This window comes from Tenrec ecaudatus, chromosome 3 (assembly GCF_050624435.1).
Source record: "Tenrec ecaudatus isolate mTenEca1 chromosome 3, mTenEca1.hap1, whole genome shotgun sequence".
NCBI lineage: Eukaryota > Metazoa > Chordata > Mammalia > Afrosoricida > Tenrecidae > Tenrec > Tenrec ecaudatus.
Genome location: NC_134532.1, coordinates 179,428,685 through 179,443,497, shown reverse-complemented (window position 1 = coordinate 179,443,497; position 14,813 = coordinate 179,428,685). Strand labels below are relative to the sequence as shown.

Below are 14,813 nucleotides of genomic sequence, written 5' to 3'. Positions count from 1 at the left end.
ATAGTTCTGGTGAAGAATACTGACCGTCCCATGGACTGCCAAAGGAACAAAACAAATCTGTCTTGAAGAAGTATACTCCGAATGCTCCTTAGAGGTCAGAATGGCAAGATCTTGTCTCCAGCACTTTGGCCATGTTGTCAGGAGAGAGTAGTCCCTCGCAAAGGACATCAAGCTCAGGCAAAGTCAGGCACAGTGACTGGCCAAGGGCAAAGGCCACGTTATTCACGTTCATATTCTTATCAGTTATGTGGCTGCCAGATGAACCTGGGGGTGCGGGGGGTTGAGTTGGGTTCAGTTCAGTAACTGGTGGTTTGCACCCACCAGGCATTCCACATGAGCAAGAGGAGAGCTTCTGCTCCCATAAAGACGTACAACTGGGGAAACCCTATAGAGCAGTTCTGCTCTGTCCTATAGGGTCACTAAGAATTGAAATTAAAATACTGGCTGGGTATATAGTCATTGGTTATATATAGGGCTCTATGAGTTTATGATGTATGTTATACACACTTGCTAATATATGTACATAAACTAAAAAACCAACAATTCCAAAACGCTTCAAACTCACTGCCATTGATTCTGATTCACAGTGACCCTGTAGGACACAAGGACCCTATAGAACTGTCCTTGTGGGTTTCCGAGACTGTAGCTCTTTCGGGGGAATAATGTCAGTTCACCTTTCTCCCATGGAGTGGCTGGTGATTTCGAACTGCCGATCTTATGGTTTGCAGCCCAAAGCATCATCGGAACCCACTACACCACGAGGGCCCCATATGTCCATAGGCATGCACATAGGCATGCTTCATAGGCTGAGTGAGCCAGAAGTCATGGAGTGTTATGGAAAGGAGATTGATAACCTAGCCCACGAGGATCTCAAATGGGGAGGCGAGTGAAGACTTAGACAAAGTCACCTGTCATTCCAAAGGCTTACCAGCAAATGCTTGAACCTGTTTTAAGATTTGTCAGACAATGAAAGGCATCCCATCACAAGTAGTCATGTGCTGAGGACGTTTGAGTTTTACTCTGTTGGTCCCCTGAAAAGAAGGTAAAGTTTACTGGAAACCACACTGAGGAGCCCAATGGGCCGAACCTTTTCGCACCTACCTTTTCGATTAACTCGTAACTCTCCTCAAGCTTGAGCAGCCTGTTCTGCACAGACGTGGACGCCCGCTGACAGACAGTCCGCCACTCCTGGAAGTCGCTCTCGGAGATCTCCGCCACGGCAAAGCACAGCGTCCTGAGGCCTGGAACAGGACAGACCCCCCGGCACTGAGCAGGATGCATTCACTACGTGTCCACTTTTACTTGAAAAATCTCATTAGAAAATAACAATACAAGAAAGCAGATTCAGTTCAAACAAAATGCTGACCTCATATTCAATATGACAAGGCATTAGGAGAAAATGTCTATCAATGTTCTTTTCCAAAGACAATCCAAGCTCACTGCACACCAGTGGATTCCAACTCATCGTTACCCTGTGGGGCAGGGTAGATCTGCCCTGTGAGTTTCCGACACTGTAACTCTTTGTGGGAGTGGAAAGACTCGGCTTTCTCCTGTGGAGGAGCTGCTGGTTTTGAACTGCTGTCCTTGCAGTTAGCAGCCCAATGCTGAACCACTAGGCCGCTTCTTGCTTTCAGTTGCCACGTCTAAAGTGAATCACCACGTCTAGGATGGGCTTTTTCAAAACTCTCGTCTTAATAGATTATTGATTACTGCTTGAAATCTTTTACCAGTTCCCAGAATAAAATTTACAGCCCCAAATGTAGTTCATGTGTGTTTTATCAACTGCTCAGCCTCACTCCCCACCATTCGGTTCTAACACACCAGGCTCTCACATCTGTTACTTTGTCTCCCTTTCACCCTCTCCCTCATTTTCCTCCACCATGTGCCTAGCATCTACTTCAGAGTCAGCTCAATGGTCATGTCTTACAGTACCCTCCTCCCACCCAGACCCCATAAGATGAAATCCTACAGCACCCACCCTAGCCACCAAGTCCATTCTAACTCACTGCAACCCTATAAGCCCGGATGGAACCAGCCAAGAGCGTTTCCACCCCTGTAACCCTCTGGAGTCAGACGCGCGACTACTCCCCTGCAGAGTGGCTGGCTGGTTCTAGCTGCGGATGTCAGTGCCTTCTGATTATCAGCTGAGCGCTTAACTACCGTGCCACCAGAGCTCCTACCGAGACGCTTGGTGCTGGTGAGTGCTGTCAAGCAGACTCTTTGGTGCCACCCACACCAGTGTCTGTGCGTCTGAGTTCACTGTTGCAGCCAAGGCGTCAATCTATCTGGAGGAGGGTTTTTCTGTCTTTCGCTGACCCTCCATTCTGCCAAGCACGATGCCCTTCTGCAGGGTCTGGTCTCCCCTGAATTCAGGTCCTCTCATGAATGGAACAGGACCACAGTGTCCCTAGCATGGTCTCTGGAGGGACTCTTAGGCCACACTGTACGTGAGAGGGGCCTTGATTTCTTCACCTTTGTACAAGTCCAGGAGCCAGGACGGAGGCCGGCTCTTCAGAGGCTTATTGTGGCTGCCGAAGACAGGATGAGGTCTACTGGCAGAGCCGCCTGCTTCTCTGTAGGACCTAGTGGTCTCCTGCTCCTCACCATGAGGAGGTGTGTGTGTGTGGGGATAAGGTGGGCAGTGTCGGGGGGGGGGGTTACAAAATAGGCTGCTAACTCAGGCTAGACATTGGAAACCGCCAGCTTTTGGCTCCCGTCACAATCTGAGCAACAATCTCAGAACCCTCCAGGGACAATTTTACTGTCTTAAAGGGTCGGTATGAGCCCAGATCCCTCTGATGGCAGTGAGCGTCTTTTGTCTTTGCCACTACAAATTTGTAGCAGGAAGAGTCTAAGTGAGGGGCAGCGTCAGAGGAAGCTCCTCAGAAACACCTCGGGCTGCGGTTCTCAACCTGGGGTCGCCTAAGACCATCAGAAAATACGTATTTCCAATGGTCTTAGGAACCAAGACACCGCTCCTCTATCCATCTCTGACCCACATGCAGATATGTCCACATACTAGTACCCAACGTGAAGACTGTTACCCATGCTAAACCATGCTTCAAGACAAACTTTCATTGATTTGTCATTAGAAATAAATATTTCACAATATATAATTACATATTGTTTTTGTGTTTAATTACTATGCTTTAACTATATTCTAGTTGTAACAATGAAAATACATCCTGCATATCAGATATTTACATGACGATTTATAACAGTAGCAAAATGACAGTTATGAAGTAGCAACAAAAATAATTTTATGGTTGGGGGTTGCCACCACATGAGGAACTGTATTAAAGGGTCATGGCATGAGGACGGTTGAGAACCACTGACCTAGGGGAAGATGGTCAAAGTGGCAGCCAGAGGAGCGCTCCCCTCCCACCCGCCCCGTAGTTGCTGACTCACTGGAAGCTACATGCATCACTCACTTGAGGGCTACATTCAGCCGAGAAAAAGTAGAATGATCAGAACAAGGAAGAGCCCAAGGCACCTGTCAGTCCTGGAAGGAAGTGGAATTTTGGTCCCCACCAGTGTGCTGACCCATGGTCATGTAACTCGAGGACCTAGGTCCCCAGTCACATGACACATGGCCAGGAGAACAGGTCAGAAGCCAGAAGCAATGGGAGGGCATGAAGCAACCAGAAGATTCTATCTTCCAAAAACAGGGGTAGAGTGGTCTCTATTGCCAGGTCACGTCTGAGTAGGAACCTCCAAGCTTTCTCCTTTGGAAACCTGGCTGGCACACCGATTCTAGGGTAGGCACAAGTAGAAGGATCATTCCGCCCAGTCCCCGAGTGAATACGGCGGGGGTGGGCACCAAGCAGCTCCCGGGTCTCTGAATGACACCAGGAGCACAGAGGAGAGATGCCCTCTCCTACCACCTACACCTGTGCTGTCTGCTGAGGAGGCTGCACTTGTCCAGCCCAGGGGAGACACAGCCGTCAGGTGTCCAAACGCTCATGTCCAGGCTCTTGCATTTTCTGGCTGAGAATTGGGGCGGACTCTTTTGTTTCCCTGCTTTCCAAAGTTCAGCATTTTAGAAAACACCCAGTCCTTTCCCAGTCTGGATGAAGAGTAAGAGGAACCGGCTCAGACATCAAGCTTGGCACCCTCAGCAAGCATTCCAGAGGTTTTGATAGAGCGAAGATGGCTCCTGCAGAGTCCCTAAGGGGTTAATGTGAAGAACTGCTTCTAGAACAGATGGAAAGTCAAGGCCACCCTGGGAAACAGGCTGCACTGTCAGCCCTGAAAAATCAACCACCGAAACCTGAAGCAGCACAACTCTCCTCTGGCACTCTGAATCGACCTGACAGCCACTAGTGGGGTTTTTCTTCGTCTTCTTTTCCTTCTGTGGTTAAGTTTAGAGATAAGACTATACATTGTTGTGGCCTTGTAACGAACTCTACAGCTTTATTCCCGCCCCCCCCCAAAAAAAACAAACTTCCTTTCATCTAATCTAACCCATTTTGCAGACTATGTGCAGTGTCCCAGGTCAAATTGTTTTAAGAGTTCAGACAGAGAGAAAACCTTGTGCACTGTGGATTTCCTCCCGGGCTTCACACAGAGCGTGGCACAAGGGAACTAAAATGCACGAACTACACTGTAATAGGTATGGAGGAGCCCTGGTGGGGTAGTGGTAACTAATGGGCTGCTAACTGCGAGGTCAACAGTTCGAAACTACCAGCTGCTCCAAAGAAGAAAGATTGGGCTTTCTACTCCTGAAAAGTGTTACAATCCCGGAACCACCAAAGGGCCGTCCCATCTGCCCTGGCATGCGGATCAGACCCATGGGGTTGCCATGAGTGAGCTTCGATTCCAGGCCGGGGGTTTGCTTGTCTCTTCTTTAGGGACCATCTCATGGGTCTCTCCTGGAGCTGGGAAGCTAAATATTGGCATTGTAAATGGTACCAATTCCAAAGAACAAATTAGATTTCTAGCGCTGGTGACCTGAAGAGATGGGGAATAAACTCATTTTGTCAAATAAAAACCATTTAGGAAAGTAACGTTTTAAAATATTACATGATCATCTACATGATCATCAACAACTGGTATTTGACATTAGGAAGCTGCAAGATAGGGCTAGTGTGTTGGACAGGGTTCTCTAGAGAGACAAAACCAGATTGCTAGTAATTATATATAAATATATTTATAAAGATAGCTATATAATACAAGAAATGAACCTTTAAATTATATACAGATAGATAATACAAGAAATTAACAGTTAAATTATAAAGCAGTGAGACACTAGCAGTCCTTTAAGGCTTGAGAGCCACCAGTTGCCAGTCCCTTTCTGTAGAGAGACCTGGGTTATATATACCCAGGCAGCAAACAGCAAGGCAGGTCACCAATTCCAGAGACAAACATTCCAATCGTGTGGGCTTAAAGGGACCTCAACTTACAGCGACACAGTCCACAGGCTAGGCATCCCACAGGTAGTGTACCCCTTTAAACTGAGGCACAGAACAAGCAAGGTGAGGCTCACCGAGCCATTTATCTCTCCGCCCTTCAATTAATCCTACTTGTGCTTATCGGCCAGACTAGACGGTAAACTATCGCAGCTAGGATATGCTTTCTTTTTATTTTCATATGTTGTGACACTCACCTTCTGTAGCAAACTGCTCCAAATGTTTTAGGGTGATTTCTTTGTACTTTGAGGTCTCAGCCAGCCGATCGTAAATGACTGTGTCCTGGAAAACAAGAAGAAGGTCAAATGCACCTGGTGAGGCATCCTGACTGAGGTTGCTGTTGACAGCATCATTTGTTAACAAATCACAGCAGAGACAACCAATCACGTTTGGCTTTGGTGTGAAGGTCCAAACTGTTTCCTCTAAGGAAGGAATGATGATGCTAACCCTGTATGTCAATCCTTTTTGGTTCTCAATAAAACCATCTCATACTTGACCAGTACTACACTCACCTTCCTGCCTTCCCCGGCAGCCTGTGCAGACTATTACATCATGCTCCTGGGCACTGCAAGGGAGACGTGACCACTGCAAGTGACCGAGTGAAATGTGACCTAAGCAAAGCCAAAGGGTAGGCTCTGCTGTCACGTTTCTTCCCAGAAAACCAAACTCATACCTGGGTCAAGTCTCACTCAGCAGCCACACAGGGCAGGGTAGAACTTCCTGAGACTAGCTCCTTACAAGAGTAGAGAGCCTCCTCTTTCTCCCGCAAAGCGGCTGGTAGCTTTGAACTGCTGACCTTGTGGTTAGCCGCCCAAGGTATAACCAGATCCTTTAAGACGCCGGGGCGCATGGTGAATCTCGAAGGGGCGTAGTGGCATCTCCCCGACACTCAGGGGACACAGGATGTTTTAGAGCTTGCTGTGGTTAGCTGCTGAGCTGACCTTGACTCATGGCAACCTTATGTACAACAGTAGGAACCAATGCCCGGACCTGGCCCCTCTTCACAACAGCCAGCATGCTCCGATCCTCCCTTACAGCGGTTGTGCCAATCCATCTCACTGAGGGTCTCCCATGCCCTCTATCTCCTCACTGATCAAGATGCCCCCTCTAGCGGTCAATCCCTCCTGATGGCATGAGAGTTGGCATGGTCAAAAGCATGAGAGTTGGACAAGGTTCTGCTGTGACCCATAAGATTTCCACTGGATGGTTGCCAGAAGTCAACTGTAGGCCTTTCTTCCTAGTCTGTCTGAGTCTGTAAGCTCTTCTGAAGCCTGTCCCCTTTGAGGGAGCCTGCTGGTATTTGAAATGACAGTGACTTAGCTTCCAGGAGTTGGAGCATCTTTATGCATCTGATGTTCACGAAAAAAACTGACTGAGAAACACGAGGAACAATCGACCTGAGGAGCCAGTGTGTTACCATGGGGAGAACCCTGCACAGACTTAGCCCCGCCAGTAAATAACGGAACGTTTTTATTTAGTTACTTGAGGCTGTCCGGTTCCGTGCACTTAACCTGTAAAATGCAATTGGGGGATTATCTCTAAAATCCTCTTCATCTTTAACTCTGTGCCACCATATCTATTCCGTTTACTCCATTTTAAAAACTGCCTGCTTTGCCTTCACTTTTTCCTCTACTTTAGCTTAATGCTTTCAGAGTTTTAGTGTTCAGCCTTCCTGGTTTTATGAGACCAGGAAAAAATAAATCATCTCCCTGCAATTACTTTCTCAGTGGTATGACCCACTCTGGGGTCTCTGGTCTCAGGGCTGGGACGTGGAAGCAGACTAATGGAGTATGATTTAGAACCCTTGAGAGAAACAGAACCCAGTGACCTCAGAGCAGATGCAATAGTCCCAGTCTCAATTATGAATTTCTTTTCATTTTTCAATGAAAGGGGGGGGAGGGTAAAGTAAAAGGAAACAATAATTGCCCCTCTTGGCTCTTTCCTTAGAATGGAAAAAAAAAAGGTATAATGTATAAACTCTGTTCCCCCAGCCCCCCACCCGACCTCAGAGACTAACGACATTTTCAATGACATTAAAACAGGCTATTTTAAGACGAGGAAGATCTAAGAAGAAAACCATCCATGCAAACGAAATGAAGAGTGCTAAGCCACGGGAGCTTCAATTCTGCCATGCGGCCAAACATTGCAACGGGAAGAACTGGTGCTCAGAACAGGGGACATTCATTCTCCCTCTTGTCCTCGGGGTTAAGAAAGAGCAGAAGACAGACAGTCCGTCACCTGGTGTGTGCAACATGGTGCATTTTAAAATGACAGTCACCACTAATCATGCTCCCATGTGAAGAAGAAAAACCAAAAATGCATGCTTTCTTTCACCCATGGAACCGGCCTTCCATGTTGCAGCGGGCACACCATTGGCAAACAAACAAAGGTTCTTCACAGGAGCGAGAGCAGGAGTCTGCCCTCGGCTCCCACTCAGAACCTAGATTCCACGTTTAGGAAAAAAATCCTAACTGGATGGAGTTACCTGGTGCCCTGGCCTGAGGGAAGGTCGATTGCTCCCTCCTTCCCTCCCTCCCATCAAGTGAGTTCCCATTCCGATTCATAACAACCTGATAGGACAGGGCAGAACTGCCCTGGGGGTTTCCAAGGCAGAGACTCTTGGCGGGAGAAAGCCCCTCCTCCTCCCTCAGCAGACAAGGCGAAGCAGTCCACTCTGGCGAGAAGTCAAGGGGCCATCCCTCCCATAGTCTGGACATGTGGTCAGGAGAGCCGGTTCTTGGGAACGACATCGTGCTCACTAGAGCAGAGGGCAGTGAACAAGAAGGCCCATGACGAGATGGGCTGACAAGTGGCTGCAACACGGACTCGGGCACAGAGGCAGCTGTGAGGGCCGCCCTGCACGGGGCGGCGCTTCCATCTGTGGTGTGCAGAGTGACTGGGTCGGAACCGGCTCGATGGCACCTAACAAACAACTACAACAGGGCTTGAGAGGGAAGCCTGCAGCTGCTAAGTAAGGTGGGTCGTCCTAGCAGCACCTTCCCAGCAGTAGCACAGGTAAAGGAGCCGGCGGTCTGCTCAGTCACGATCACAGCCCGGAAACCCTGTGGGGCAATTCATTCTGTCACAGGACATCCTTAGAGGTTGAACTTGGGCTTGAAGCCACCCAGCAGCAACAACAAAGGCTCTCAAAAAGCTTCAAGGGAATTTGAATTCATGACTCACAATGTATCTGGGAAACATCTTTATCTAATAAACGATAGTCCTACTGAAATTCCACACTGAAATTCAAGGAGACAGCCTCAAAAAAAAAAGTCTTCCACAAACTTCAAAGTAGGACACACCTGATACTTTCTTTGAAGGCGCTAATCACTTTATCACAAGTTGTGAAATTCCCAGTTTACCACCTGCCTTCCACGCACGTGTAAGTTCCACAAGTCGGTCTGCCAGAGCCAGAGCTCTGCCCACCACCCGGGGTGCCCCGCACACCGTACAAGCAACACCTAAACCTGCTGTCGTGGAGGTGGCAGCAGGCAGAACAGTGGTAGTCGGGCACCATCTACTTCTTCAGTATTTCTTAATCGCCTTTTTATTGTTTAGCCTAGGTGTTCGGTAGCACATGTCATGACTGACTATTTACTCCCCCAAGGAATCGATAGCCTCCCCAATTCTCCTTCTGATTTCAGTGTTTTTTTCTTTTTTTAAATCATTTTATTGGGGGCTCATACAACTCTTGTCACGATCCATCCATCCATCCATCGTGTCGAGCACATTTGTACATTTGCTGCCATCATCATTCTCAAAACATTTTCTTTCCACTTGAGCCGTTGGCATCAGCTCTTCATTGTTTCTCCTCCTTCACGAAGCCTATAAATTATTATTACTTTGTCATATCTTGCCCGGCGTCTCCATTCAACTACTCTCTGCTGTCCATCCCCCAAGGAGGGTTCCCCCTTTCTAGCCCACCTTCCCCGGACCCTTCTTGATATGACTGAACAGTCTCTTTTGTTGGATCTTCTTTCCACGTTTAGGCCTACTCCCCTCCTGTGATGTGATGTCTGCTTACTGCCCTGCTTCTAGTTTTCTAGTGTTCCGCTCACTCACCCACCCACCCACCCACTCACTGCCACTAGGTCAATCCCCACTCATGGGCTCCGTCAAAGACAGCAGAACTGCCCCTGTGGGTTCCCAAGTTCATAACTGTTTATGGGGGTAAAAATGCCTTGGGCTTTCTCCTGCAGACCGACTGATGGAGTCCAACAACTGACCTCACAGATAAGAGCCCGGTACATAACCCACGATGTCACCAGGTCTCTTTTATTTCCAACTACAGATGTTAAATCCTAAATTTTCATCAGACGCCCAGACCTCTCTGCCTTGATGGTCCAGCGGCGGCCCCCAACTCTCTACCTTGGAAAGAGGCACCACTACCACTCAGCGGCCCAGTAGACAATACTCTCTGGCCTATGTGATCCACTTGTTGTTGCCTGGTGCTGTCCAGTCAATTTTCCATTCACAGCAACTCAGCATGACAGAGGAGAGCTTCCTGGGGGTCTCTGAGCGGTCACGTTCACAGGAGCAGGCTGTCTGGTCCTTTTCCTGTGCAGGGGCCATGGGTGAATGCAAACCTACAACCTTTCCGTTAGAGACGAGTCTTTAACCACTATGAGTTCTTTTTCTCTCACTGCCACCCACTGATTCCTACTCACAGTGACCCTATAAGACAGGGCCAAACTGCCCCTGTGTGTTCTTGACACCATAACTCTATGGGAGTAGAGCTTCATCTTTCTCCCATGATTTCGAATTGCTGACTTTGCAGTTAGCAGTCCCACTAGAAACCACTGTGCTGCCAGGGTTCCTAATCCCTAATCGCCCTCCTCTCAACCCTCTTCACTGCCTGGGTGTGGGGCCTTGTTGGCTCTTGTCTGCTCCATGGCCAGCAGCCTCAGCAGGCAGCGGTGTGTGCATTTCTGCTCACTCCCACCTCATTCTCTCTGTGCTCCCAACCGGGCTTTAAAGTGAGACCTGGTGTGATGAAACGTGGTATCTATGTTTTGCAGACAGCCTGGTGAATAATCATGGAATAAGATAAAACTTGAAAAATTAAAATAAACTTCCACAGAAAAAGAAGAAGAAAATTATGTTTAGGGGGAAAAATCCATGTTCTTGAGCCTGGGGAGGGTGAGGTGGGCTGGAGGCAGGGTGTGACATCACTCGTGCCTCCAGCTTCATATTCTGATGCCCTGCCATATGCCACGTGGTTCTCACACATGTGTGCGCCTTTCGACTACTGATCCACATCTCATAGCCAATCTGGCAGGGGTGGGAGGGTGAGGGGGTACGGTGACAATGTGAAAAACAAGCAAGTTAATATATGTCAATCACTCCTGTGATTATTCAAAACTGAAGATCTGCTGTTTTCATTCTTTGGTCAGTGCCTTAACACCTCTAAGTTTCTCGAGTTAGACTACCACACCAAACAAGGTTTAATGGGAAAATCTGAGTTGGAGTTGGGTGTCTATTGGATCCATATGGAGCATTTAAAGTAGGGGGGGGGGTTCTTTTAACTGTTTACTGGGAATTGAATGAAAGTTTACAAGGCAAGCTGTATTTCAATTGAAACCACCCACATTCTGCTTTGTGTCACTGAGTGAAATCCTCACAAGGTCATCACACTTATTCCACTTCCTCCCTGGTTTGCCCGTTTCAACTCCTCACCCCTCCCGTCCCCAGTCTGCCCTCTGAATTTTGTCCGCGGGAATACGCAACTCTACTGATCTCAAGTGGCTGATTATTCTAAGGAGTGTGCGCTACGTAACTGTCCATGTCACAGGCCCCTTGTTCTGCTGAGGTTTCAGCTACAAAGGTGAGAGGAGTCCCAGGGTGAAGGGCACTAAGCACCAGTCTTGAGGGTGCCAACAGTCTCCATGCACGAGTGGCTCAGGTCATCATGATTTCTTCCGAGTTTTGTTCTACATTTTCCTCCCACTCTCTGCTTCTGATTCAATACTTTTCAGAACACTTGGGAGTGGTAGCTGGGCACCTTCTAGTTCTTCTGGTCTCAGGTAAACAAGACTGATTATCACATGGTTCAGTAGACTACTTGTTTCCATGTTGCTTTCCCCCAGAAAGAAAAAAACCGATACGTTGTACTTCAGATGACTGCTCTCAGCTTAAAAAAAAAATCTACTTGAAACTCACAAAGTTGAACACAAAACATTGTCTTTGTGGCCTGTGTTATACCAGTGGATCTTGAGGTCCCCTGAAACTGTGCTCTTGTGTCCCCAAAGCCCAACCACTCATTTCCTCAAGGCATCTCGCTTTTTCTAAGACGTTCTCATATCCTTTCTTCCTGGAGGTTCCAGGATAGTCAGGAATACGTTTGCAACATAAGCAAAGAGATTACTTAGTGATAATCTCTGCAAAACTGATCTTTACGTTCTTAAGTCTAGTCCACCCTCCTCTCACACCGGTTCATCTTGCACTTTTATGTACGCATTCACTCGTGAGCATCTTCATTGCAGGGGTGTGCACGGAGCAGCACTGACGTCTGTTGCCTTTAACACTCCCCTCTCCATGTCATCCTTTGCCTCCATATTTTTCTGCTGATAAAATCGGAGGTTTTAAAATTTATTTTATTTCCTTATTGCTAAATGTTATCATTTACAAAAACAAATTCTTCTTTAAGGCATTATTCTGGAAAAAAGTCCATACTGGGATATGAAATAACTTCATGAGATGTTTTCCCATTGTTCCCAAACTCTATACATATATTTCCCTGAAAAATCCATGGTTTCACTGATCTTTGTACCTACAATATGCAGTTTAAAATCTGACAATGACATTCACCCCATGAATTTTACCTGTCTGAATGAACGAGAACATGAAAACAAGGGGATTCTGAAACTAAACGAGTTCCACCAGGATGCTTTCAGACCAAGGCAGGTAAACGTTCCATTTCACCACTTGTAATACCGAGGAAGGCAGTCAAAACCATTCTCAGCAGGGATTTAAATAAATACCTTAGTCTTTTAAATAAAATTCAATTTTCAAATAAAATTTGATAAAACAAATATCTGATTATATTTTAAATCGACAAGCTCCAGGTAGACAGGTTCAGACACTGAGTAGCCTCAAACAATGAAAAAGATATGAACATGATCTTAACAACAACAACAGGCCCTGGTGAGCGGATTTCTCATTTTCCCGTGCGTGTGAGCATGTTCTAGGAGACTTGGGGACACAGTGGCTAAAGGCTCAGCTGCTAGCAAAAAGGGCAGTGGTTCAAACCCACCAGTTGGCTCCTGAAGATAAAGTTGTGGCAGTCTGCTTGTGGAGACCCTGTCAGGCCAGTTCTCCTCTGCTCTCTAATGCCTCTATGGGTCAGAACTGACTCCGCAGGCAGTGGGTTTGGTAAACATATTGAAATAGGAAAATTCATTTAGAATGTAATAGCACTATTTCTGTTGTCAATTTTACTACCTGCCATTGAGTCAATTCAGACTCAAGGTGACCGCACAGGTGCAGAGTGGGACTGCTTCATGCGGATGTCCGGGCGGTGACCTCTCAGAAGTAGACTGACAAGCCTGTCTTCCACGTGCCTCTTGGCAGGGCAGCTGCCAATCTTCTGCGGAGTCTCAGCGCCCTTCCCATGTGTGCCATCAGAGCCCGTTTCTGCCAACGCTACCAACCCAGGTCCATGAACCGGGACCAAATCTGTCACTGTAAGCAATGCGAGACACATGATAGTCACCCAGCCCAGAAACCAGAGCCGTCATTGTAGTCCTCCCCAATCCACTCCCCGCCACCACCATTCAATGGCCTTGAGAAGGTTCATTCCAAACTAGTATGCATCACCACCCTCTAATAAATAATACTATCACAATCACCACTTTCTAATAAATCCAATAAAACAACCACTTAAAAATGTCTACTGAATTTCATTGGTTTCTCATCCCTTTTCTAGACCACAAACCGCAGATCCTATGTACCAAGAATCGAATTATATGAAAGAACCAAAGCTAAATTTTCAAGGCACTAAATTTAGGCAGGGGGGATTCCACACGTCACCAGCCGGGCTGAGCATTCTCACTATAAACCAGCAACAGCCGTGGATGTCGGCAGCTTGGAGTGGAACATCTGTGTTACATTTCCAGAGCAGAATGCCTCCCGTGCACCTTATACACCATCATAAATCAACACCGTGAAAGGCAAAAATAAAGACTCACCGCGCCTTTGCAGTAGAGTCGTAACTTCCCGGACGGAGTTCGGACAATCACAGACATTCGCTTCCGTGCACTGAAAGAAAGCGGTTTCCCGTCATGTGTCATCACACGGAGAAAGTGCACAGTTACATTTGTCATGCCTCGCTCTTTTAATACCGCGAAACCAACCAACTATGAGCCCCATCCTTCCCTGGGTGTAGGCTTGGGTACCTCTGAAAGTTACATTGTGTTTTTTAAGGTACCGAGTCCTATCTGCCCACTGCCCTGGAGGAGGAATTCTGGGAATGGCTCTCAACAAGGCTTGATGCCCACACCAGGTTAGACAAGAGTTCTGGTTCAATGCTTAGATTTGCAAAATATGTAAGCTAGCATCTTAAGAGATGAAGTGTATGCCATGGAATTAATTAGAAATTAGAATCAACTAACAACATTTTCCAACCATACATTAAGAAGTATTGGGATGCTAGCTACAAGGTCAGTAGTTTGAAACCACCAGCTGCTCCTTGGGAAGGGGCTTTCTACTCTACAAAGCGTTACGGTCTTAGAACCTCACAGGGACAGTTCTATCTTGTTCTATAGGACAGTTATGAGATCATATCAGATCAGTGGTGTTGAGTTTGGATAATACACACAGTACTTTTATTTCAAAGATTACTAACAAACTAGCAAACCATGCACGAATATGTTATGCTTGCAAAGTTACACAAAAAATCACAAACATTTTAGTACTGTTTGTGGTGATATACACTGTTTAATAAAAACCATCAACTGCATAACATCTTTGAATGCATTAGCAAAGCTGCAAATAACATCAGACAGAACTGGAACAGCATTATGTAATACAGGGTCTCATTTAGAACCATGTTTGCGTAAACATCCTTATAGTGTGTGTGTGTGTGGGGTGGGGGTCTTAAAATGCCCATATCAATTTGTTTTACCTTATCACTTCTGCTGCTTAGAAATAGGGTCAGGTCCAAAACACAGTAGCAGTCAGATGTGGTAACAGAACATGTCATCAGGATTCTTTAAAGAGGAATCCAGAAACACCTGAAAGTTCCTTCTAACTCAATTTATACTCATTATTAATATTCCTTTGGGCCTTTTAGGGCATGTAACTCAAGAGAATGGTGTTTAAATGATCAGTTGGGAAGGCCCAATTCCTTTTGTATTTGCCAGTGGCATGTGGTCACTCCCCAGGAGGACAGTGGTCACTCCCCAGGAG

At 46.9% G+C, this 14,813-nt stretch overlaps 1 protein-coding gene across 1 annotated transcript in view; it reads right to left on the bottom strand.

The window, feature by feature from the left end:
- The window catches only part of ATP8A1 (ATPase phospholipid transporting 8A1), a 190,663-nt gene that overhangs the window by 126,419 nt on the left and 49,431 nt on the right, over positions 1-14,813 (bottom strand). Inside the window, exons 13-15 of the mRNA XM_075544993.1 lie at positions 13,595-13,664; positions 5,606-5,690; positions 1,102-1,241 (exon numbers count right to left, since the gene is read on the bottom strand). Coding sequence (XP_075401108.1) covers positions 1,102-1,241; positions 5,606-5,690; positions 13,595-13,664 — 295 coding nt within the window. The remainder of the gene's footprint in view (positions 1-1,101; positions 1,242-5,605; positions 5,691-13,594; positions 13,665-14,813) is intronic.